The sequence below is a fragment of the Leuciscus leuciscus genome, assembly GCF_965113295.1.
Source record: "Leuciscus leuciscus genome assembly, chromosome: 13".
Classification (NCBI taxonomy): Eukaryota; Metazoa; Chordata; class Actinopteri; order Cypriniformes; family Leuciscidae; genus Leuciscus; species Leuciscus leuciscus.
This window is the reverse complement of record NC_138737.1, coordinates 38,666,891-38,690,155: the sequence shown is the minus strand read 5'-3', so window position 1 is coordinate 38,690,155 and position 23,265 is coordinate 38,666,891. Positions and strand designations below refer to the sequence as shown.

General features: G+C 41.0%; 1 protein-coding gene across 6 annotated transcripts in view; it reads left to right on the top strand.

The window, feature by feature from the left end:
• Positions 1-23,265, top strand: part of cabin1 (calcineurin binding protein 1) — a 129,712-nt gene that overhangs the window by 66,979 nt on the left and 39,468 nt on the right. For 4 of the 6 annotated variants that reach the window (XM_082188661.1, XM_082188658.1, XM_082188656.1 and 1 more), the window contains 3 exons: positions 2,628-2,741; positions 7,616-7,690; positions 22,058-22,221. In XM_082188661.1, the coding sequence (XP_082044787.1) occupies positions 2,628-2,741; positions 7,616-7,690; positions 22,058-22,221 (353 nt within the window). The remainder of the gene's footprint in view (positions 1-2,627; positions 2,742-7,615; positions 7,691-22,057; positions 22,222-23,265) is intronic. The other 2 variants (XM_082188660.1, XM_082188659.1) reach the window with 1 other exon arrangement.

The following is a 23,265-nucleotide window of genomic DNA, read 5'->3' as shown; positions in this document are numbered from 1 at the left end:
TTTATTTTATTTTGGCACTTCGGGGTAGGTACGTGAAACGAATTTTCCCGACAACGCTTTATCTGTAGAGTGGTAAAGGGATCCTCCATAGGGAGAGACTAGTTGGCACTTCAGCACTGTAGGGCTGTCAAACGTACCGGTACTAGCAGTGCCAGTCAGTACTAAAGAAAAAGCTGAAGTATAGCACGCTTAGACATGGAGAACGCAAACACTTGCATTTTTACTGATAACAGCAGAAACGACTTAAAATACTCCATAATTTTTGGTCATACCAATATAATTGTAATATATCATTCAAAACTGTAAAGGGTCTGCTTTTATGTGTGTAAACTCACTCACAATAACAACAAAATGTTGTTATTGTGAGCGCACATATATCTAGATGAACATTAGAGCGAGCGGATATGTACAGTTATTACTCCTTGCATCTCAGAAGTAAATAAGCCATATTTGAGGTTGATGGATGATAGGTGAGCGTTTGGTTTTCCTGCCTGACATACTGTAATTACCACGAAGACCCGCTGTTAACGATCTGTGTGACTTCGCCACGTCCTGTGGAGTTTATTTTCTGACTAATAACAACTAGTTTTGGTTGACTAAACCTCTTCTCGTTGACTAACAGTGAGTCGACTGTTAGGGGGCCGGATATATGCGATACCTGCTGAAAGACACAGCTTTCAAACGCTCTTCATGTTTGTTTGAGTGCTCAAGGTTTCTACTTACAAGCGTTGAGCATTGTAGCCAATCACAGTCATATCTGTTGAGCGTGTGATTGCAGTGGCCTATCAGAGGTGCTAGTCAGGAAATACTAGTCAGTTTTTCATGTTGCACACTGCAAAGTTTCTGGACTGAGAACTTGATGATTAACAACAGATGTGACAAAACGAGACAACATATATTTTTTTTAAGTACTTAATTCAACAGTTTTTGCTAAGATATTGAAATTGTTACAGAGGATCGTGATATATTTCTGGCATTGGTACCGACTACTGAAATTTGGTACCGTCACAACCCTACAGCATGTATCCCATAATGCAGTGCAACTTGACCATTATGACGAATTAACTACATAAAGCCATTTTTAGTCAAAGTTTGATTAAAAAGCAAAGTATCTTTTTGTGAGGTTGTGTGACAATAGTGTAGCATACTACAGGTTATTGTTACCTTCTGCAATAATAACAAAAACAAAACCGTAGCATACTGCAGTGAGGTCACATGACAGTGTATAATATATAATAATTTGAAATGCTTAGATTTTTATCTCACTGCATACTACACTTCAGAACATGTATTGTTATCTACTGCATACTATTTCACATATAATCAGTATTCAGTATATAGTATATACTGTCACAGACAATATAGCACACTAACTGCATACTGCATTAGTCAAGTGAGCATAAATATTGTTTATTATGTTTATCGCTAACTACTGCATGCTGTTATTAGTTGGCAATATACAGTATATACCAGTGGTTCTCAACTCCAGTCCTCGGGACCCGCTGCTCTGCACATTTTGTATGTCTCCCTTATTTAACACACCTGAACCAGATCATCAGCTCGTCAGGAGAGACTCCATGAACTGATTTGAGTGTGTCAGATAAGAGAGACATACAAAATGTGCAGAGCAGCGGGTCCCGAGGACGAGTTGAGAACCACTGGTATATACTATCTCTAGCCGCGTTTCCATTACCCTTCAAATTGCACAAATTAAAACTGCGAATTGAAAATACGCCCAATGGAAACGCATCAATTTTGCACAAACTCCCATATATCTCTAAAAAGTTTTCCCGCTCGCATGAGGAGGTTTCTCAGACAATTCGAAAAAGGAATATTTTGCAAACACTGCAATGGAAACACATTTACAGTTCACCAGTGTACGTGAAAGTCGATCAAGATGACGTGATATGTTTGGACAGAAGACGAGACAGAGTTCGTTATTAAAATACAAAAGTATCACAGGAATACTGGATTATAAACAACAAAGAAATGCCAGAATTTCTCAAGATAGGAGGGAGAAACACTCATATGAGCCGCTCACAGTATAAGGGTCTTTCCTTGCCATTAATGCTGTGATAACACGCCTGCGCCTCCTTATATTAATAATAATGTCTAGTGCGGCGGCTGAGATATACGTAGACCTTCTAACATCTGTTGCAATGATTGTTGGAATGCCTTATCGCGAGAGGAAAAAATTATGTTGTAGTCTCATAACATCGGTTAATGGAAACGTCATTTCGCAATGGTTTTTTAAAATCGACATTTAGAAAATAAACGTCAAATCTGCAATGGAAACGCGGCTACTGCTTACTGAAGTAATGTGACACTTTAGCGTAATACAGTGTTTATTACCTAATACATACCGTTACTTTTATTTTCTCAAAATTAAGCAATATACACACTGCATACACCATTGAAGCTTTTTAATTGAAATGTTTAACTTTAACCTTCTGCATACTATTTTTTAAATAGTATATACTTGCGCAGTTAAGCAGGACTCTAGTGTTCCGTTAGGAGTGTGTGTGTGTGAGAGAGTGAAGCATGCAGGCTACACTCGGTTCAAGTCATCACACACACTCTCGCCTTCCTGCACACAGAACTGACTGAATATATTTGTGTTTTCACAGAACCTGCAATGGGCACGAGATGTGTTGCTAGGGAGCAGTGTCCCATGGCAACAGCTGAAGCACATGCCGGCACAAGGACTTTTCTGCGAGAGGAATAAGACCAATCTGTTCAACGTAAGTCACACACACATGCAGACGCACATGCATGTCAAAGTTCACCATGTCATGACACATTTCGTTTACAGCTACAGCATGATCCAGTGTGAAGACATTAATGATGTTCAACATGTGAGCGAGTCTTCTGTTCATACACGTGTGTGATTCGGTGCAGTAAAATCCCTCCACACACACACAAACACATAAATCCAGAGAGATTACGACTCCTCACTGAAAATGCCCCAAACTGGCTGGATTTACAGTCCTCACTGCGCACCATGAGGCAGACAGATGGCATCACTATGGTGTGTGTTCATATGTTGTTGCTGTTTTTCCCAGTGGCCTTTTGGCACATTGGTACCGTCCTCCCAGAGCTAAGGCCATGTATAAGTGTGTGTGTGTACCTTTGGCTGTGGATGCGTTCGCTGTGAGGAACAACCTGTGGGTTTGTCAGTATTGGCACACTGCAGTATAAAAACACTCGTGCGCCTCGTCTCGCTGGGCTTCAGAGCTTTGCCCACTAGGATACGCCAACCTCATGCCCACCTGTCATCAGCTTATGGGAAAACACACACACACACACACACACACACACACACACACACACACACACACACACACACACACACAAACACAGCATCCGGTGCTGGGCTCATGAAACCTTCTGAAGAGCTTATGCACTGAAGTATGGTGGATGTTTTTTAAGGTTATTTCTAGAGTTGTGGTACTTGGACTTGTTTACAGCTGGTATTAAGATGTGCTTTGGTGGATTGAGGGAAACACATTCCTGTTTACACCTGGTGTTTTAATCCGTCTCTTCTGTACACTTTCAAACACTTCTGTCCTGATTTCTTCGAGGGGAGGTAAATGTATGTCTTTTCAGATCTTTCAATCTAATGGACGAAATAAGCTTGCGCAATTTACATATGAACGCGACCGGAGACGACGGAGAAACACTCGGAGAACATCAGCTTCAGTTTCTGCTCTGACAGACGCGAGATCAGCCGAACGCTGTGAGTGTGTGTTAGAAATCAGGAATGATGAGAGAACATTGTGCTTGGTACATTTTTCATCTTCAAACCAAACTTGTCTTCAGTCGACAGTTTAAATCCCGTCTGGCTGTCGCTCTTCCCATAATGTTCCCGCATTAGACCAATAGACGGAGAGAAGACGGTCTTTAGAGGCTGTTTGAACACATTCGATCACATGAGCGTTTACACTACGAAAGCAATCCGGTCGAATGTGTTTTCTACTAACTGGAAGTGGAGGAAACTGGACGAGCTCAAAGCGTTTTAGACCCGTTTACTCCTGTATTTAACGTCCACTTGTGATCCGATCGACCAAAACACATCTTAATACAACTGTAAACAGGGCCTCAGACTCAAACTCAGACTGCAATTATGAATGAACTCAGATTCGGACACTCGAACTTGACTCGGACTCGTACAATAAGTAACTACATAAAATTAAGATGACAAGACATTAAAACATCTCCCACTCAAACTCAGTTGGTTAAGGACCTGGACTCAACTCGGACCCGACGCTAGTTATTTCTTCAATTAATCAGATATTCCACGTTTCCCAGTGGCATCCTTCAAACAATGTGCAGATTTAAGTTTATAACTAAGGTTACGAAATAATTTGCAGATAAAACAAAAAGATTAAAAGCATCAGAAAAGTTTTAATCAAGTGCACTATAAATTAAGTCAAATGACTTTTTACTGTAATAATGTAAGAGAAATGTTTTTTCAAAAATAGTAATTACAGTGAGAGTAAAGGTAAATAAGTAATAATAAAGTTAACAATAAAAATAGTTACCTATAAAATTATGAATTTCATAAAGTTTATATAAATATAAAGTTGCGATTACAAGATGAGGCTATATTGCGAGATAAAAAGTTTTAATTGCAAGAACTAAAGCTTCATTAGTCACTCAGTTACCATTTTTATGAATTTATCTCTTTAAAGTTTTATATCCTAATTAATTATGATTAGGATAAAGTGAAAGTCTGAGACTAAAATTTTTTTACATTATTTCAATGAAAAAGAGTGCATTTATTTTCTAAGTTTAACATTTGATTGAAGTCTATGCACACGTTCTGTAAAGTTATTGAAGTTTAATGGCAACAGCGACATTTAATTGTTTGCTGTTGTGACTGTAGCTGGATGGCCATATGGGAATGCTTGAATTAACATGTAACAGTAAAATGTAAATTATGACCTTCTGAAAATCCTCTCAACCGTGTTCAGCCACACAATCACACTGTCAAAGCCACTTCTGGATTCATAAAACTATATTCATATGACCTTCTAGAAGGATTTAATATAAAATGCTCCTGTGTTTCAAACAACTTGCATTGTGCACTTTTTTCACTTCAAGTAATTATCTGTTTGATTTGCACTAGTAATTATCTTTTTGATTTGCAATGTTGCGGAAAGCTTGTGAAATAGAGAGAGGGAGAGTCTTTGCGTGTGTGTGTGTGTGTGTGTGTGTGTGTGTGTTTGTGTGTGTGTGTGTGTGTGTGTGAGTGAGAGAGTGAGTGAGTGATATGGGTCAGGCTGCTCTAGTTTGCCTCGGGCTCTGGCAGTATTTGTTGGCCCAAGCCTTAAACGCATCAGAAAAACACAAACACAGTTTGTCTCCCACGTCCACACACATACACACACACACACACACACACACACACACATACACACACACACACATACACACTCAGGCATATGCGCTGGCATATGTGTCCGCCCACTCTCTGCTCTCACTGGACCACTGGCCCGACACTCAGGCTTCAGTTCATTCTTCATCACACCTGGAGTACATGGACCTGACAATATCCACACGGTTTTTTTTTTTTGGTTTTTTTTTTTAAGAGAAAACTGGACAGGATTTTGGACAGCAAAAAAAAAAAAAAAAAAATATATATATATATATATATACAGTGCCCTCCACAATTATTGAACCCCCTGGTAAATATGATCAAAATTGGCTGTAAAAAATAAATCTGCATCGATTATCCTTGTGATTTTTCATTCAAAAAATGTGCAAAATTCTAACCTTTCATTGAAGTAAAAGAATTGAAAGTGGGGGGAAATCACATTATGAAATAAATGTTTTTCTCCAAAACATGTTGGCCACAATTATTGAAACCCCTAGAATTTTTTACGAGTAAAATATCTCTGAAGTATATTCCCATTAATATTTACCTTTTTTAGTACACCAGGGGGACTAGGAACATGAAACTGTCCAGCTATGACTTCGTGTTTCACAGGAGTTTAAATATGAGGAAACACAAAGGCCAAATCCCCTTAATCATCCATCACAATGAGTAAAACCAAAGAATATAGTTCTGATGCGTAGCAAAAGATTGTTGAGCATCACAAACTAGAAAGTGGCTGTAAGACAATAGCTAAAGAATTGAAAATCCCCATTTTGACCATCAGGGCAATAATTAAGAAGTTATAACCAACTAAAGATGTTATGAATCTGCCAGGAAAAGGACGTGTGTCTATACTGTCTTAATGCACGGCGAGTATGAAAGTTTGAGTGGCCAAAGACTCTCCAAGGATCACAGATGGAGAATTGCAGAGATTAGTTGAGTCTTAGGGTCAGAAAGCCTAAAAAAAAAATTATCAAACAACCCCTACATCCCCACATGTTGTTTGGGAGGGTTTTAAAAAAAACCTCCTCGCTCATCCAAAAACAAATTCCAGCAAATTTAATTGTCAGACACGACTGGATCTTCAAACAACACAGGGTTCTGTGGTCAGATGAGACTAAAACAGAGCTTTTTGGCAGCAAACACACTAGATGGGTTTGGTGAACACAAGGATAAAAAGTACCCCATGTGTACAATTTAATATACCAGTGGATCTTTAATGTTGTGGGCATATTTTTCTGCTGGAGGTCCTGGACTTCTTGTTCAGATACATGGCATTGTGGATTCTATCAAATATCAACAGATAAAAAATCAAAACCTGACGCCTTCTGCTAGAAATCTTATAATGGGCCGTGGTTGGATCTTCCATCAGGACAACGATCCAAAACAAACATCAAAATCAAAACAAAAATTTGTTGTGGAGCACAAAATGAAGCTTCTGCCATGACCGTCTCAGTCCCCTGACCTGATGAGTGGGCTGAACTGAAGAGGAGAAGCACCAACATGGATCTGGGAATCTGAAGGATCTGGAGAGATTCTGTGTGGAGGAATGGTCTCTGATCTCTTGTCAGTTATTCTCCAAACTCATCAGGCATTATAGGAGAAGACTCAGAGCTGTTATCTTGGCAAAAGGAGATTGCAAAAAGTATTTAATAAAAGGGTTTCAATAATTGTGGCCAACGTGTTTTGGAGAAAAACATTTATTTCATAATGTGATTTTCCCCCCACTTTCAATTCTTTTACTTCAATGAAAGGTTAGATTTTTGCACATTTTTGGAATGAAAGATCACAAGGATAATCGATGCAGATTTATTTTTTACAGCCAATTTTGATCATATTTACCAGGGGGTTCAATAATTGTGGAGGGCACTGTATATACACACACACACTAAAATAAATGAATGTTTTTTGATCATCATATTAGAATGATTTCTGAAGGATCATGTGACACTGAAGACTGGAGTAATGATGCTGAAAATTCAGCTTTGATCACAGGAATAAATTATATTTTAACAAATGTTCAAATAGAAAACAGTTGTTTTAAATTTTCATATTATCTAACAATTTTACTGTTTTTTGTTTTTGTTTTTTTTATCAAATAAATGCAGCCTTGCTGAACATATGAGACTTCTTTTAAAAACATAAAGAATCTTACCGATCCCAAACTTTTGAACGGCAGTGTAAAACATGCACACATTTTTTTTTTATAACATATATATTTTTGTTTATGTTTTGCAGTTGCTGTACAAGAAAAACAAACATTCCTGTCCAGTTTTCTTTGGATGCCTGAACAGTTCATTCATCATCACACCTGTAATTGTCAATATTTGGATTTTTTTTTTTTTTTTTTTTTTTTTTTTTGTAAATAATGTTTTTTATTTAGTAATGTTTTTTTTTTTTACTTTAATTAATTTAATTGTTTATTGATGGACCTGTCAATGTTTTATTTTAGCTTTTGAGTTTCTGAGTTTCTCTTTGACAGTTTTGAGCTTTTCTGCATTCGGCTTCTTGTAATTGGACAGTTTTAGTTGAGTTGAGAGTCTGAGTAGCTCTGACCCCTCAGGGGAACGACCTCTGACCATTCAGGGGAATGACCTCTCTCTGTACCAGCACGTCTGCGCAGTGTAAACCGGCTGAATAGTGTGTGTGTGTGTGTGTGTGTGTGTGTGTGTGTGTGTGTGTGTGTGTGTGTGTGTGTGTGTGTGTGTGAACGCTGTGCTCGTGCTCTGTGTGTGTGAAGCGCTGGTGTGTGAAAGTTCAGCAGCCTCAAACACCTGTGGTTCACATGTAGAGATACGGTCAGCTCCATTTGCATCTTGACTTTCCTGTTAGCTTCAGGGGGTTGGAAATGCCAGGTGTGTGTGTGTGTGTGCGTGTGTGTCAGTGGAAAAGCACAAACATTTACAGAGGGAGAACAGGTAATGAGAGCTGTGTGACACCCTGAGTTTCTGCACTCCTGATTTATTCTCTGTCTGTAATAAATGACACACTTCACCTCTCAGCTTCGTGTCTCTGCTCGTCTTCTCTACTCGTTTCTTCTCTTCTCAGTCTCTCTCCCCTTTACCTCTTCTCTTCTCGTTTCTTCTCTTCTCAGTCTCTCTCCCCTTTACCTCTTCTCTTCTCGTTTCTTCTCTTCTCAGTCTCTCTCCCCTTTACCTCTTCTCTTCTCGTTTCTTCTCTTCTCAGTCTCTCTCCCCTTAACCTCTTCTCTTCTCGTTTCTTCTCTTCTCAGTCTCTCTCCCCTTTACCTCTTCTCTTCTCGTTTCTTCTCTTCTCAGTCTCTCTCCCCTTTACCTCTTCTCTTCTCATTTCTTCTCTTCTCAGTCTCTCTCCCCTTTACCTCTTCTCTTCTCGTTTCTTCTCTTCTCAGTCTCTCTCCCCTTTACCTCTTCTCTTCTCAGTCTCTCTCCCCTTTACCTCTTCTCTTCTCAGTCTCTCTCCCCTTTACCTCTTCTCTTCTCAGTCTCTCTCCCCTTAACCTCTTCTCTTCTCAGTCTCTCTCCCCTTTACCTCTTCTCTTCTCAGTCTCTCTCCCCTTTACCTCTTCTCTTCTCAGTCTCTCTCCCCTTTACCTCTTCTCTTCTCAGTCTCTCTCCCCTTTACCTCTTCTCTTCTCAGTCTCTCTCCCCTTTACCTCTTCTCTTCTCTTCTCAGTCTCTCCTCCCCTTAACCTCTTCTCTTCTCAGTCTCTCTCCCCTTTACCTCTTCTCTTCTCGTTTCTTCTCTTCTCAGTCTCTCTCCCCTTAACCTCTTCTCTTCTCAGTCTCTCTCCCCTTTACCTCTTCTCTTCTCAGTCTCTCTCCCCTTAACCTCTTCTCTTCTCAGTCTCTCTCCCCTTAACCTCTTCTCTTCACCTCTTCTCTTCTCGTTTCTTCTCTTCTCAGTCTCTCTCCCCTTTACCTCTTCTCTTCTCGTTTCTTCTCTTCTCTTCTCTTCTCAGTCTCTCTCCCCTTTACCTCTTCTCTTCTCAGTCTCTCTCCCCTTAACCTCTTCTCTTCTCAGTCTCTCTCCCCTTTACCTCTTCTCTTCACCTCTTCTCTTCTCGTTTCTTCTCTTCTCAGTCTCTCTCCCCTTTACCTCTTCTCTTCTCGTTTCTTCTCTTCTCAGTCTCTCTCCCCTTTACCTCTTCTCTTCTCGTTTCTTCTCTTCTCAGTCTCTCTCCCCTTAACCTCTTCTCTTCTCAGTCTCTCTCCCCTTTACCTCTTCTCTTCTCAGTCTCTCTCCCCTTTACCTCTTCTCTTCTCAGTCTCTCTCCCCTTAACCTCTTCTCTTCTCAGTCTCTCTCCCCTTAACCTCTTCTCTTCTCAGTCTCTCTCCCCTTTACCTCTTCTCTTCTCGTTTCTTCTCTTCTCAGTCTCTCTCCCCTTTACCTCTTCTCTACTCGTTTCTTCTCTTCTCAGTCTCTCTCCCCTTTACCTCTTCTCTTCTCGTTTCTTCTCTTCTCAGTCTCTCTCCCCTTTACCTCTTCTCTTCTCGTTTCTTCTCTTCTCAGTCTCTCTCCCCTTTACCTCTTCTCTTCTCGTTTCTTCTCTTCTCAGTCTCTCTCCCCTTTACCTCTTCTCTTCTCGTTTCTTCTCTTCTCAGTCTCTCTCCCCTTAACCTCTTCTCTTCTCAGTCTCTCTCCCCTTTACCTCTTCTCTTCTCAGTCTCTCTCCCCTTAACCTCTTCTCTTCTCAGTCTCTCTCCCCTTAACCTCTTCTCTTCTCAGTCTCTCTCCCCTTTACCTCTTCTCTTCTCGTTTCTTCTCTTCTCAGTCTCTCTCCCCTTTACCTCTTCTCTACTCGTTTCTTCTCTTCTCAGTCTCTCTCCCCTTTACCTCTTCTCTTCTCGTTTCTTCTCTTCTCAGTCTCTCTCCCCTTTACCTCTTCTCTTCTCGTTTCTTCTCTTCTCAGTCTCTCTCCCCTTTACCTCTTCTCTTCTCGTTTCTTCTCTTCTCAGTCTCTCTCCCCTTTACCTCTTCTCTTCTCGTTTCTTCTCTTCTCAGTCTCTCTCCCCTTTACCTCTTCTCTTCTCGTTTCTTCTCTTCTCAGTCTCTCTCCCCTTTACCTCTTCTCTTCTCGTTTCTTCTCTTCTCAGTCTCTCTCCCCTTTACCTCTTCTCTTCTCGTTTCTTCTCTTCTCAGTCTCTCTCCCCTTTACCTCTTCTCTTCTCATTTCTTCTCTTCTCAGTCTCTCTCCCCTTTACCTCTTCTCTTCTCGTTTCTTCTCTTCTCAGTCTCTCTCCCCTTAACCTCTTCTCTTCACCTCTTCTCTTCTCGTTTCTTCTCTTCTCAGTCTCTCTCCCCTTTACCTCTTCTCTTCTCGTTTCTTCTCTTCTCAGTCTCTCTCCCCTTAACCTCTTCTCTTCTCAGTCTCTCTCCCCTTTACCTCTTCTCTTCTCAGTCTCTCTCCCCTTAACCTCTTCTCTTCTCAGTCTCTCTCCCCTTTACCTCTTCTCTTCACCTCTTCTCTTCTCGTTTCTTCTCTTCTCAGTCTCTCTCCCCTTTACCTCTTCTCTTCTCGTTTCTTCTCTTCTCAGTCTCTCTCCCCTTTACCTCTTCTCTTCTCGTTTCTTCTCTTCTCAGTCTCTCTCCCCTTAACCTCTTCTCTTCTCAGTCTCTCTCCCCTTTACCTCTTCTCTTCTCAGTCTCTCTCCCCTTTACCTCTTCTCTTCTCAGTCTCTCTCCCCTTAACCTCTTCTCTTCTCAGTCTCTCTCCCCTTTACCTCTTCTCTTCTCGTTTCTTCTCTTCTCAGTCTCTCTCCCCTTTACCTCTTCTCTTCTCGTTTCTTCTCTTCTCAGTCTCTCTCCCCTTAACCTCTTCTCTTCTCATTTCTTCTCTTCTCAGTCTCTCTCCCCTTTACCTCTTCTCTTCTCATTTCTTCTCTTCTCAGTCTCTCTCCCCTTTACCTCTTCTCTTCTCGTTTCTTCTCTTCTCAGTCTCTCTCCCCTTAACCTCTTCTCTTCTCAGTCTCTCTCCCCTTTACCTCTTCTCTTCTCAGTCTCTCTCCCCTTAACCTCTTCTCTTCTCAGTCTCTCTCTCCTTTACCTCTTCTCTTCTCAGTCTCTCTCCCCTTTACCTCTTCTCTTCACCTCTTCTCTTCTCGTTTCTTCTCTTCTCAGTCTCTCTCCCCTTTACCTCTTCTCTTCTCGTTTCTTCTCTTCTCAGTCTCTCTCCCCTTTACCTCTTCTATTCTCGTTTCTTCTCTTCTCAGTCTCTCTCCCCTTAACCTCTTCTCTTCTCAGTCTCTCTCCCCTTTACCTCTTCTCTTCTCAGTCTCTCTCCCCTTTACCTCTTCTCTTCTCAGTCTCTCTCCCCTTAACCTCTTCTCTTCTCAGTCTCTCTCCCCTTTACCTCTTCTCTTCTCGTTTCTTCTCTTCTCAGTCTCTCTCCCCTTTACCTCTTCTCTTCTCGTTTCTTCTCTTCTCAGTCTCTCTCCCCTTAACCTCTTCTCTTCTCATTTCTTCTCTTCTCAGTCTCTCTCCCCTTTACCTCTTCTCTTCTCATTTCTTCTCTTCTCAGTCTCTCTCCCCTTTACCTCTTCTCTTCACCTCTTCTCTTCTCGTTTCTTCTCTTCTCAGTCTCTCTCCCCTTTACCTCTTCTCTTCTCGTTTCTTCTCTTCTCAGTCTCTCTCCCCTTTACCTCTTCTCTTCTCATTTCTTCTCAGTCTCTCTCCCCTTTACCTCTTCTCTTCACCTCTTCTCTTCTCGTTTCTTCTCTTCTCAGTCTCTCTCCCCTTTACCTCTTCTCTTCTCGTTTCTTCTCTTCTCAGTCTCTCTCCCCTTAACCTCTTCTCTTCTCAGTCTCTCTCCCCTTTACCTCTTCTCTTCACCTCTTCTCTTCTCGTTTCTTCTCTTCTCAGTCTCTCTCCCCTTTACCTCTTCTCTTCTCAGTCTCTCTCCCCTTTACCTCTTCTCTTCTCATTTCTTCTCTTCTCAGTCTCTCTCCCCTTTACCTCTTCTCTTCACCTCTTCTCTTCTCGTTTCTTCTCTTCTCAGTCTCTCTCCCCTTTACCTCTTCTCTTCTCGTTTCTTCTCTTCTCAGTCTCTCTCCCCTTAACCTCTTCTCTTCTCGTTTCTTCTCTTCTCAGTCTCTCTCCCCTTTACCTCTTCTCTTCTCATTTCTTCTCTTCTCAGTCTCTCTCCCCTTTACCTCTTCTCTTCTCGTTTCTTCTCTTCTCAGTCTCTCTCCCCTTTACCTCTTCTCTTCTCATTTCTTCTCTTCTCAGTCTCTCTCCCCTTAACCTCTTCTCTTCTCGTTTCTTCTCTTCTCAGTCTCTCTCCCCTTTACCTCTTCTCTTCTCATTTCTTCTCTTCTCAGTCTCTCTCCCCTTTACCTCTTCTCTTCTCGTTTCTTCTCTTCTCAGTCTCTCTCCCCTTTACCTCTTCTCTTCTCATTTCTTCTCTTCTCAGTCTCTCTCCCCTTAACCTCTTCTCTTCTCGTTTCTTCTCTTCTCAGTCTCTCTCCCCTTTACCTCTTCTCTTCTCATTTCTTCTCTTCTCAGTCTCTCTCCCCTTTACCTCTTCTCTTCTCGTTTCTTCTCTTCTCAGTCTCTCTCCCCTTAACCTCTTCTCTTCTCAGTCTCTCTCCCCTTTACCTCTTCTCTTCTCGTTTCTTCTCTTCTCAGTCTCTCTCCCCTTTACCTCTTCTCTTCTCGTTTCTTCTCTTCTCAGTCTCTCTCCCCTTTACCTCTTCTCTTCTCGTTTCTTCTCTTCTCAGTCTCTCTCCCCTTAACCTCTTCTCTTCTCAGTCTCTCTCCCCTTTACCTCTTCTCTTCTCGTTTCTTCTCTTCTCAGTCTCTCTCCCCTTTACCTCTTCTCTTCTCATTTCTTCTCTTCTCAGTCTCTCTCCCCTTTACCTCTTCTCTTCTCGTTTCTTCTCTTCTCAGTCTCTCTCCCCTTTACCTCTTCTCTTCTCAGTCTCTCTCCCCTTTACCTCTTCTCTTCTCAGTCTCTCTCCCCTTTACCTCTTCTCTTCTCAGTCTCTCTCCCCTTTACCTCTTCTCTTCTCGTTTCTTCTCTTCTCAGTCTCTCTCCCCTCTACCTCTTCTCTTCTCAGTCTCTCTCCCCTTTACCTCTTCTCTTCTCATTTCTTCTCTTCTCAGTCTCTCTCCCCTTTACCTCTTCTCTTCTCGTTTCTTCTCTTCTCAGTCTCTCTCCCCTTTACCTCTTCTCTTCTCAGTCTCTCTCCCCTTTACCTCTTCTCTTCTCGTTTCTTCTCTTCTCAGTCTCTCTCCCCTTTACCTCTTCTCTTCTCGTTTCTTCTCTTCTCAGTCTCTCTCCCCTTTACCTCTTCTCTTCTCGTTTCTTCTCTTCTCAGTCTCTCTCCCCTTTACCTCTTCTCTTCTCAGTCTCTCTCCCCTTTACCTCTTCTCTTCTCATTTCTTCTCTTCTCAGTCTCTCTCCCCTTTACCTCTTCTCTTCTCAGTCTCTCTCCCCTTTACCTCTTCTCTTCTCAGTCTCTCTCCCCTTTACCTCTTCTCTTCTCGTTTCTTCTCTTCTCAGTCTCTCTCCCCTTTACCTCTTCTCTTCTCATTTCTTCTCTTTTCAGTCTCTCTCCCCTTTACCTCTCCTCTTCTCAGTTTCTCTCCCCTTTACCTCTTCTCTTCTCAGTCTCTCTCCCCTTTACCTCTTCTCGTTTCTTCTCTTCTCAGTCTCTCTCCCCTTTACCTCTTCTCTTCTCATTTCTTCTCTTCTCAGTCTCTCTCCCCTTAACCTCTTCTCTTCTCATTTCTTCTCTTCTCAGTCTCTCTCCCCTTTACCTCTTCTCTTCTCAGTCTCTCTCCCCTTTACCTCTTCTCTTCTCAGTCTCTCTCCCCTTTACCTCTTCTCTTCTCGTTTCTTCTCTCTTTTTCTCCTTTTCTCCTTGTCTCACATTCTCTTCTCATCTCTGCTTTTTTCTTTCCCTCATCGTCTCTCCTTGTCTCGCTTCTTTTCTTTTTTCATGTCTCGTCTTTTTATTTCTTGTCTCTTCTGTTCTCCTTTCTTTTCTTGTCTCTTCTGTTCTCCTCTTTTCTTGTCTCTTCTGTTCTCCTCTCTTTTCTTGTCTCTTCTGTTCTCCTCTCTTTTCGTGTCTCTTCTGTTCTCCTCTTTTCTTGTCTCTTCTGTTCTCCTCTCTTTTCGTGTCTCTTCTGTTCTCCTCTTTTCTTGTCTCTTCTGTTCTCCTCTTTTCTTGTCTCTTCTGTTCTCCTCTCTTTTCGTGTCTCTTCTGTTCTCCTCTTTTCTTGTCTCTTCTGTTCTCCTCTTTTCTTGTCTCTTCTGTTCTCCTCTCTTTTCGTGTCTCTTCTGTTCTCCTCTTTTCTTGTCTCTTCTGTTCTCCTCTTTTCTTGTCTCTTCTGTTCTCCTCTCTTTTCTTGTCTCCCTTTTATTCTCCTCTCGTCTCAGCTTTTCCCTTCACATCTTCTGTCGCTGCACATCCTCCACTAGTCTCTTTTCTTCTCCTCTCCTCTAGTGTCTTCTCTTGTCTCTTTTCATGTCTTTTCTTCTGTTCTCTTCTACTCATCCTGTCATCTCTCCTTGTCTCTAATTTTTCTGCTCTTGTCTATTTTCTTGTCCTCTTGTCTCTTGAGTTTTCTCATCCTTTTCTCTTCTCGTCTTACTCTCTTCTCTAAACTTTTCTCCTCGTTTCTTCACATTTATTCTTATTCTTCTGTTCTTATCTCATCTAACCTCATCTCTTTTCTTACGTTCTCCTCTTTATAGCGTCTTCTCTTCTTGTCTCTAGTTTTTTCTGCTCTTGTCTATTTTCTTGTCCTCTTGTTTCTTCTGTTTTGTCTATTCTTGGCTTAGTTTCTTCTGTTCTTTTCTCATCTTTGCTTTAATTCTTGTTACTCCTGTTCTCACCTCTTCTCTTCTTTCTCTTTTTTCTTAACTGTTTTGATCTCGCCTCTCCTCATAGGTGTGTGAGTGTGTGTTCACACACACCCTTTTCCCTCTGACCCACACTAACATCCTGTTGCATGTTTTCTGTCTGCTGTCGTTCACCTCTCTCTGTATATGTGTGTGTGTGTGTGGGTGGGTGTGCACTTCTGAGCTGAGAAACAGAGCTGTTCTCTGATTGGCCGATGTGTTCAGAAGGGGCGGTCCCTCCGCCTGTGTACAGAGAGAGAGAGAGGGAGGGAGGGCGAGCGCACTGGGGTCAGAGCAGAGAAAGACAAGCGTGGGCGTTTTGTTTTGCGATGGCAGGGTTGGAAAGAGAGGAGAGCGAACGCTAGTCTAAGGCACACTCGTTCAACCATCTCTCCTTTTCTCCTCCCTCCGTACGCGTGCATCTCACTCTCTCAATCCTGGACTATAGCTCGCCTTCTCTCGCTGGAACATTACAGAAAAATCAAAACATCCCATTTACTCACACACACACTTCATACAGGCAGAGCGTGGAGTAGCTCTCCTCGGTGATGGTGAGTTTCTTCCTTTTTGTTTTTCCTGTTTGGTTTCCTTTTCCTTCTGCTTTTGCCCGTGGAAAGGAAAAGTGTCAGAGGAGGTTTGCGGAGAGCAGTGTGTGAGAGTTGAAGGAGCGGAGCAAGAGAAAGAAAGTGAGCGTTTGAGAGTGGTGACGCAGATAATAGTTAGCTCGTGCCGGAGTCCTGCGTTTCGTCAATACGAGAGGCAGTGATGAAGTGCACTGGGTGAGTCAGAAAACTGGGAACCTCCTTGTTCCCGCGTTCCTCTCAGGCTTGCGGTTCTGGAGTGCAGATGTGGCTTTAGATGTTTGCTGTCATTCTCGCTCACTTTGAGCAGTTGTGTGTCTAGGGGAATCCCTGAGGTGAAAGTTACACACTGCATCTGATGCGTTCACGTTTCGCTCTGTTAGTCAAATGTGTTGAATCTGAACTGTTTATCAGAAACGCCTTGCAATGTTCCTGAAATCTACACATCGTCTCTTCATCTGTTGGTTTATGCTTGAAGTGCTGCTTGTTATTTTAGTTTTTAGTTTGAACTTTTTGTTGTTGCATGGTCAGGCATGGTGAGGGAAGCCCCGTGTCTGCTGGGCTCAATTCAATGATTTTGCTGTCAGATTATATCGATCGCATTAGAAGCAGCTGTAGGCCTGAAACGGACATGATAGCTTGCATTCCTTCCGCGGGTCAGTTGAGTTTAGTAAATTTGTATGGTTTTGAAGCTATTTATGAGTAGTCTTGAACCTGATGGTAACACTTCAGGTGCTTTTTTTTTTTATCTGAAGTTGTTTTCTTCTCATACTAATGGAAATATGCTAATCAGAAGTGGACGATTGGCTGGGTTCATCCTTGTAAGGCATCAGTGAGTTTTGGTTGCTGTGCAAGCATTGTTTTTAGCTTTCACTCTCTTTTTAATGGCCAAAATCATATGAACATGTCTATTATTCATTTGCGTTCTCAAATGTTTCCTCTAGATGTGTGGGGATTCCCAGAAAAAAGAAAGAAATGGAGAATGAATGAGGCTTTCTGTGTATCAAATTACAGCATTTTCTCGTCAAACACAAACCTTTGAAAGAGGAAGGGTCATACCATTCACTCTCATTATGCCTGTCCTTTTCTGAATACAATCAGTCTTATCAGTCTTTCCAACAACAACAAAAAAAAGCTACAACTGCCAAAGCCAAAGTGCAAAGCAAGTTGCTGAAAGGATTGTTTGTTTCACACTTTCACAAAAAAAAAAAAAAAAAAAAAAAACATTTTTGCACAAGTTAAAACTCAATTTCATTTGTTCTTTGACTAAAATATATATATATATATATATATTAGTGATGCTCCGATCAGCATTTTTGGGGCCGATCACCGATTACCGATCACCAAAATCATGATCTGCCGATTGCCGATCACTGCCGATCACAGAATGGAAATATGCTAGAGTCAAGAAAATCTTGAAGAACCACCAATATTTATTTAATTGTAGTTAGAAAACAAGATAACATAAGGCTACTGTAGGCCACCTTTTCCAAATAAGGCACAGTATAATTTTTCAAAACAAAGAGGGGTCAGGCAGACTACAATGGATGTAGTTGAGGAACTAACTACATCAGATCCAAAAAATTAAATAATGACAATGACATTTGAGGTTATTAAAACAGTAAGTCCCGCCCCTCGACTGCCAAAAATAAAAGTGTTCGAGCGAGCAAAATCAGCAGGCGAGAGGAGATCAAGCGCGAGAGTGTGGGGAATGATCATGCGCGCGCGCGAGGGCAGAGATGTCATGCGCCCGCACAGGGTTTGAATGAGCTCGCGAGTTCCCGTTTCCTCGCGCGTAGATCTGTTATCCTCTCGCGAATGTCATTTACCGCGCGCGCCAGCATCAGTTGTGCGCTCGTTTATAATTGCCATTGAATTGCCGTCATAGGAGAACTCATTTTGCCACTGTTAAGCAAGCTCTGCTCTGCTGTTGTGTTGCCGCGCAAGCGGAAAAGTTGCGCGAGTTATTTACGTCACGTGATCGGCTTTTTTGATCGGCGCTTTTGGGGGTTGCCGATCAAGCTATTTTTTGCCAATATCGGCCGATCATGATCGGCGGCCGATCAATCGGAGCATCACTAATATATATATATATACAATTTTAATTTGCAGTGCATTTGCAACTGAAAAGTAAAGTAATTAGCTGTTTTGTAACTGTTGAAATTCAACATGTACTTCACCAGAGGACTGCTTTACTTATTAACATCAAATTAAATGCACTACATTTTTAAAGGAAAACCTGTTCCAGATTCAGGCATATTTAAACTCTGAGATTAATCATTTTTATTAACATTAATCAATACTATTAACATTAAAATAAACATTATCTGGAAAATGCGAAATCCACAGTTGAGGCAAACCCATGTCTTTTAATGCTGATCAGAAGTACAGTTGCTGCAGCGCAGGAATGACTGAGCTGGTGTGTGTGTGTGTGTGTGTGTGTGTGTAATCTGGCTGTAAAGCCGTGTTATTTGGACTGTGGCACAGCGGTTTGAGGGTCCTGTGCCAAAGACCTGTCTAATAGCATTCCATCCACTGATCCATCAGGACACGCCCCTTTCCCAGATCCATCCATCAGGACATGCCCCTTTCCCAGATCCACCTATCAGGACACGCCCCTTTCCCAGAACCACCTATCAGGACACACCCCTTTCCCAGATCCACCTATCAGGACACGCCCCTCTTTCTCTTTCCCGTATCCATCATGTACTGTGTCCTGCTGAAGGGGCTTTGGGTAATCCCTGCAGTAAAAGGGCAAAACCCTACACACACACACACACACACACACACACACACACACACACACACACACACACACACACTTCTTGGTAGCATCTCTCTTTGACTGCTGTTTCACATTTAAAACTGTGTGTTACGGCATTAGCCACTGATGCTGGCCTGTGAAAGGCTGGGTGATATATTGAATATTCATTGAATTTTTTAAGCCATTTTGTTTAATGTCAGAATGATTTTATCTGGACATTAATTTTCATAGAGTGCATTTCATTAGACTAGTCTCGCAATCTGGGAGTATGAGGGTATTAACGTTTGTGATTTTAAAATTCAGAATTCTGGCATATTCCAGTTTAAAACGGCATTAGAGTCGATAAGTCTGATTCATTTGTCATCATTTGTCATCATTCACTCACCCTCAATTTGTTCCAAACCTGCATGAGTTTGTTTCTTCTGTTGAACACAAAAGAAGATGTTTTGAAGAATGTTGGTAACCAAGCAGTTGTTGGACCCCATTGACCCCATATGGGGAAAAAATACAATGGAAGTCAATGGGGTCCAACAACTGTTTTGTTACCAACATTCTTCAAAACAACATCTTTTGTTTCTCAAACTCATACAGGTTTGGAACAACTTGAGGGTGAGTGAATGACGACATTCAGATCATGCACGTAAAGCGTAATTTCGAAACGAAATCAACCTATACAGACATCATTGGAGTGGCTCATGACCAAGGAAACACTAAATCATGTTCATTTATTAATTATTGTATAATACTGGAATGCAGAAATGCTACATTTTGAATCTAATTGGCTGCAATGGCTGTTTTGAAATTACATTTCCTCTTATTAAGAAACATTTTTCACATGTTTCGGTATATCACACAGGCCTATTCAAAGGTAGAAACCATGTGCATGTGACACTTGAGTTGGCTGAGTTTCACAACTCCCTTCACAAAATATGAAGTTCATTAGTTTTTTTTTTTATCAATCCACCAGTTTAATTTCTTCTCCAGTTTCTCTCCCTTCCCTCCGCTCTTCTTCTCATTTTCCTGATGTCTGCCTTTTGGATCGAATTGTTCAAGTCTGCTTTTAATTTGATGACTAGCAGCTGCAGATCATTCCGCATGCAAATAAACATCCAGGTTTCCGGAAACATCCGACATTTCAATTAGCATTTCCTTCTTTTTCAGATTCTCTCTTTATTCTCCTGCATATTTGAGCTCTCCCCTACATCAAGTTCCTCAGTGTTCACATGCTCTAACGCCATTACCTACATGTCCATACATGGGCGTCTGCCAGGCCAAACTGAAGCAGTGTCCTTTTTTTAGGGCAATTAGAAAGATTGACTGCAGAAAAGTGGGGTACACGGTTTCATCACTGAAATCAAGAGCGCAGAGACCAAACAGACTGATGTTTACTTCTCTGCTCACTGGAGACACGGTCACACCAATGAAGGATCAAACCGTCCTGACCAGAGCAATCAGGGGATCTTCCCATCAGTCACTTGTTGATTTCATTTTAAAAGCAGAAAAATTTGAAAAAGGCATTTTTTTCGTTCGTCATTTTTTGGTCGAAAAAACAAGAATTGGCTCGATTTTTCTTTTACGTTCAGAGAATGAACGAGTGAATATTCGATCTCAACATGTGGGCGGGAATGAAACGCCTCTTCCCACTGATTGGTCAACCAAACGTCAAACCGTGTCATCAGTTGTTTCTCACTTCCGTTCAACAGAATAATAATCACCTGCTGCTACGGATGCTTAAAGTGTTTATTGCAACTACATTTCATCTCTTTCTCATCAAACAACCAGATTAGTTGTACCATAGACGGGGTGTGTAGGCATAAATTCGGCAACCTACGTGTGGAATATTAGTTCATCTCATTAATATTAATTTACTTTGTATCTGCATTCACAGCTACCCCCTAGTCTAAGTCTTTGGCACGCTACAGAAAGGGGTGTTTCATTCCCGCCCGCATGTAGAGATTGAATATTCAAACTTCCATTTTCCACCCTTGAATGTAAAAACAAAAAAATCAAGCTGAATTATTTTATTTTATTTTTTATTTTTATTTTTTGGAAGAAAAAGGCGCCATTGCCTGTCCAACGTATTGCAAGAACACATTCCATTATTCATACAAATACTGAGCCTATTTACTTAACTAAATCATGTTACTTGTTTTATTATGCATAATTAGTCATGTGCAATAGATGGAATTGGGTTCTTGTTTCAAATGTATTGTACACTACCATTAAAAAGTTTGGAATAATTACGATTTTTTTTAAGTGTATTTGAAAGAGGTCCTTTACGCTTACAAAGGATTTTTTTTTTTTAAATGCACAAAATATGGTGAAATATTATTACAATTAATAATAAGATGTAATAAGATGTCACAATATTACCGCTTTTAGTTTGTTTTTCATCAAGTGCAGCCTTGGTGAGCATAAGAGACTTCTTTAAAAAACATGAAAAATCATAATTATTCTTTTTGAACGATACTTTTGGACATTTTTCAGCTGTTGTCATGATGCTTAATGAACCATGTGGTTTAATTCCAATAGGTATCCACCCCACTTTTCATGATTCAATCAATTCTCAGTGATTAAAATCAAGCCCTGCCCAATGTTTGTCTTGTTAAATAAACGCCCACGAAATAAAATGTGTTTCACGTTGACTTTAATGCGGCACTGCGATACAATGAACGGTAAGAGACGGTTCGATTTTCTTCAAACTGTTGCTCCACTATGACAATACAGCAGTTGATCTAGAAGAGGAAAAGCCGTTGTTTGTGCTAATGTCTGCTATAGCACGCTTGCAGTCATCCTGAGAATGCATGGTACTGCGCTTTCAATCGCTTCAGAATGCAGTGCCACGTGAAATCGAGCTTGCATAACTAGAAGTGTCTGCGCACTTGCGTAGACTAGAGCATGTCCTCTTGGCGCCGCCTTTAGTTTGCCATCTCTGTTCACTGTCAATAGCTTCATTTCGTGTGCTGTTTTCAGTCCAGCACGACTGGAGGGAAAGATGAACAGCTCGAGATGAAGCAGAGGGTTAGAGAGATGGATCGAGAGAGAGAGAGTGGGTTGAGACAGATTTCTCATCAGTGGGCAGATATTCTTCATGGCCGGAGACCAGCGCATCAAGAGCCAAGAGCAGATGGCCTTACGACAATAAAAATCCTCAGTTTCTCTCCAGTTTCTCTTTTGTCTGCAACACCTCTCTCATTTTCACCTTCTCCTATGAGCACTAAAGTGTCTGAAGTCATTCTTTGTCGCATGTTTACCTCTTGTGAATGTTAATGGACTTTCCCAGAGGTTTGTTTTGCACAGTGAAAGTTGTTTTTGAGGCTCTGGATTGTGTTTCTAAGTATGTATTTCCTGGACTTTGTTGTATAGAGAAGCTCAGCAGTGGCCTTGGTAGCATGGGTTTTCCCATGGCTTGTGTGTCGAATGAGAACGAGACCCGATCTGACAAGCCAACACTGGGTCTAAAGCTGTCCTGATACCTCAACTCCTCTTCTCTCCTCCTCTTCCTCAGGGCATCTGGCGTATTCCAGTAGATGAGATCGATCGTCCGGGTAGTTTTGCATCTCATATGAACAGATCCATCGTGCTGTTGCTGGATGTTCTGTCTCAACTGAAAGATCACCACACATTACTCAAAATCTCCCTCATGCTTCAGAGAACCCCCGACCAGGGAAAGTAAGACCACCAAATCTCAATACCTTGTTTTGTTGTTTAATTAAATAATGCATATTTATTACAGGGAATGGGGAAATACACTGGATTTTACAAACTTTTACAAAAGTTGCAAATAAAACATTATTTTATCATAGTATATGCTGCATGAAAATACTGTACTAGTCTTTCTACTTTATAATGTCACATGTAATTATGTGTGAAATTTACTTGCAATTTCTGAGCGAAAATTGTTTCCTAGCTTTTTTTCCAAGTAAATCCCACACCATTGTTTTAGCTTAACTTCTTAAAATGTAGTGTTTCCCAACGCTTGTTAAAATTGTATTTTACTGTTTTGTGTTACTTTTCTTATTTGACTGCGGTAGAAAAAAAATCCCACTGAATTCATTTTAAACCTTGAAATTGAATTTGTTTTTTTTCTTCCCATTTTAGTTTTTATAAAACAAATGCCATTTAAGTGGACTACAATCATTACACACATGACTGGCAGTCTTCTGTATTAAAGCAAGGCAGCCCTGAGAGTAGTAAAATAAGTAAAACCAATTGATATAAAAATACAAACTTTTTCACTGGTAAATAAAATGAAAATAAAGCAACAATAGGACAAATACAATAGAAAAAAGTTTTTTTCACGTACAGTAGCCTAGTTTTATTTAACATGTCTTAAGATATACTACAGAATTTGAATAATGAAATGTAAAATTAAAACACTGTATAATCTTCACTGTATGAATTAGATATAAATTGATATATTCATAAAAAAAGATACAAATGTGATTCAGTCAAAAGCAGTGAGGGATTTTCAGTTTTTTATTAAATTACCAAACCGGTCTGCCATAGTTTATTAGGCTGCTGTCCCTTTAAGAACAAATGCACGGATCTAATGCACTGTTACACATCCGATTTGCTCCCAACTGTTTACGTTCACGTAGGACATAACAGACTGTTTATGTGAATACTCATTTTGACATCAGTGTGTTTGTATTTGACCATTCAAGCGCAATAAGCTGTGAAAGAGAACTGACTTCGGGATCGCATGCGTCTGTG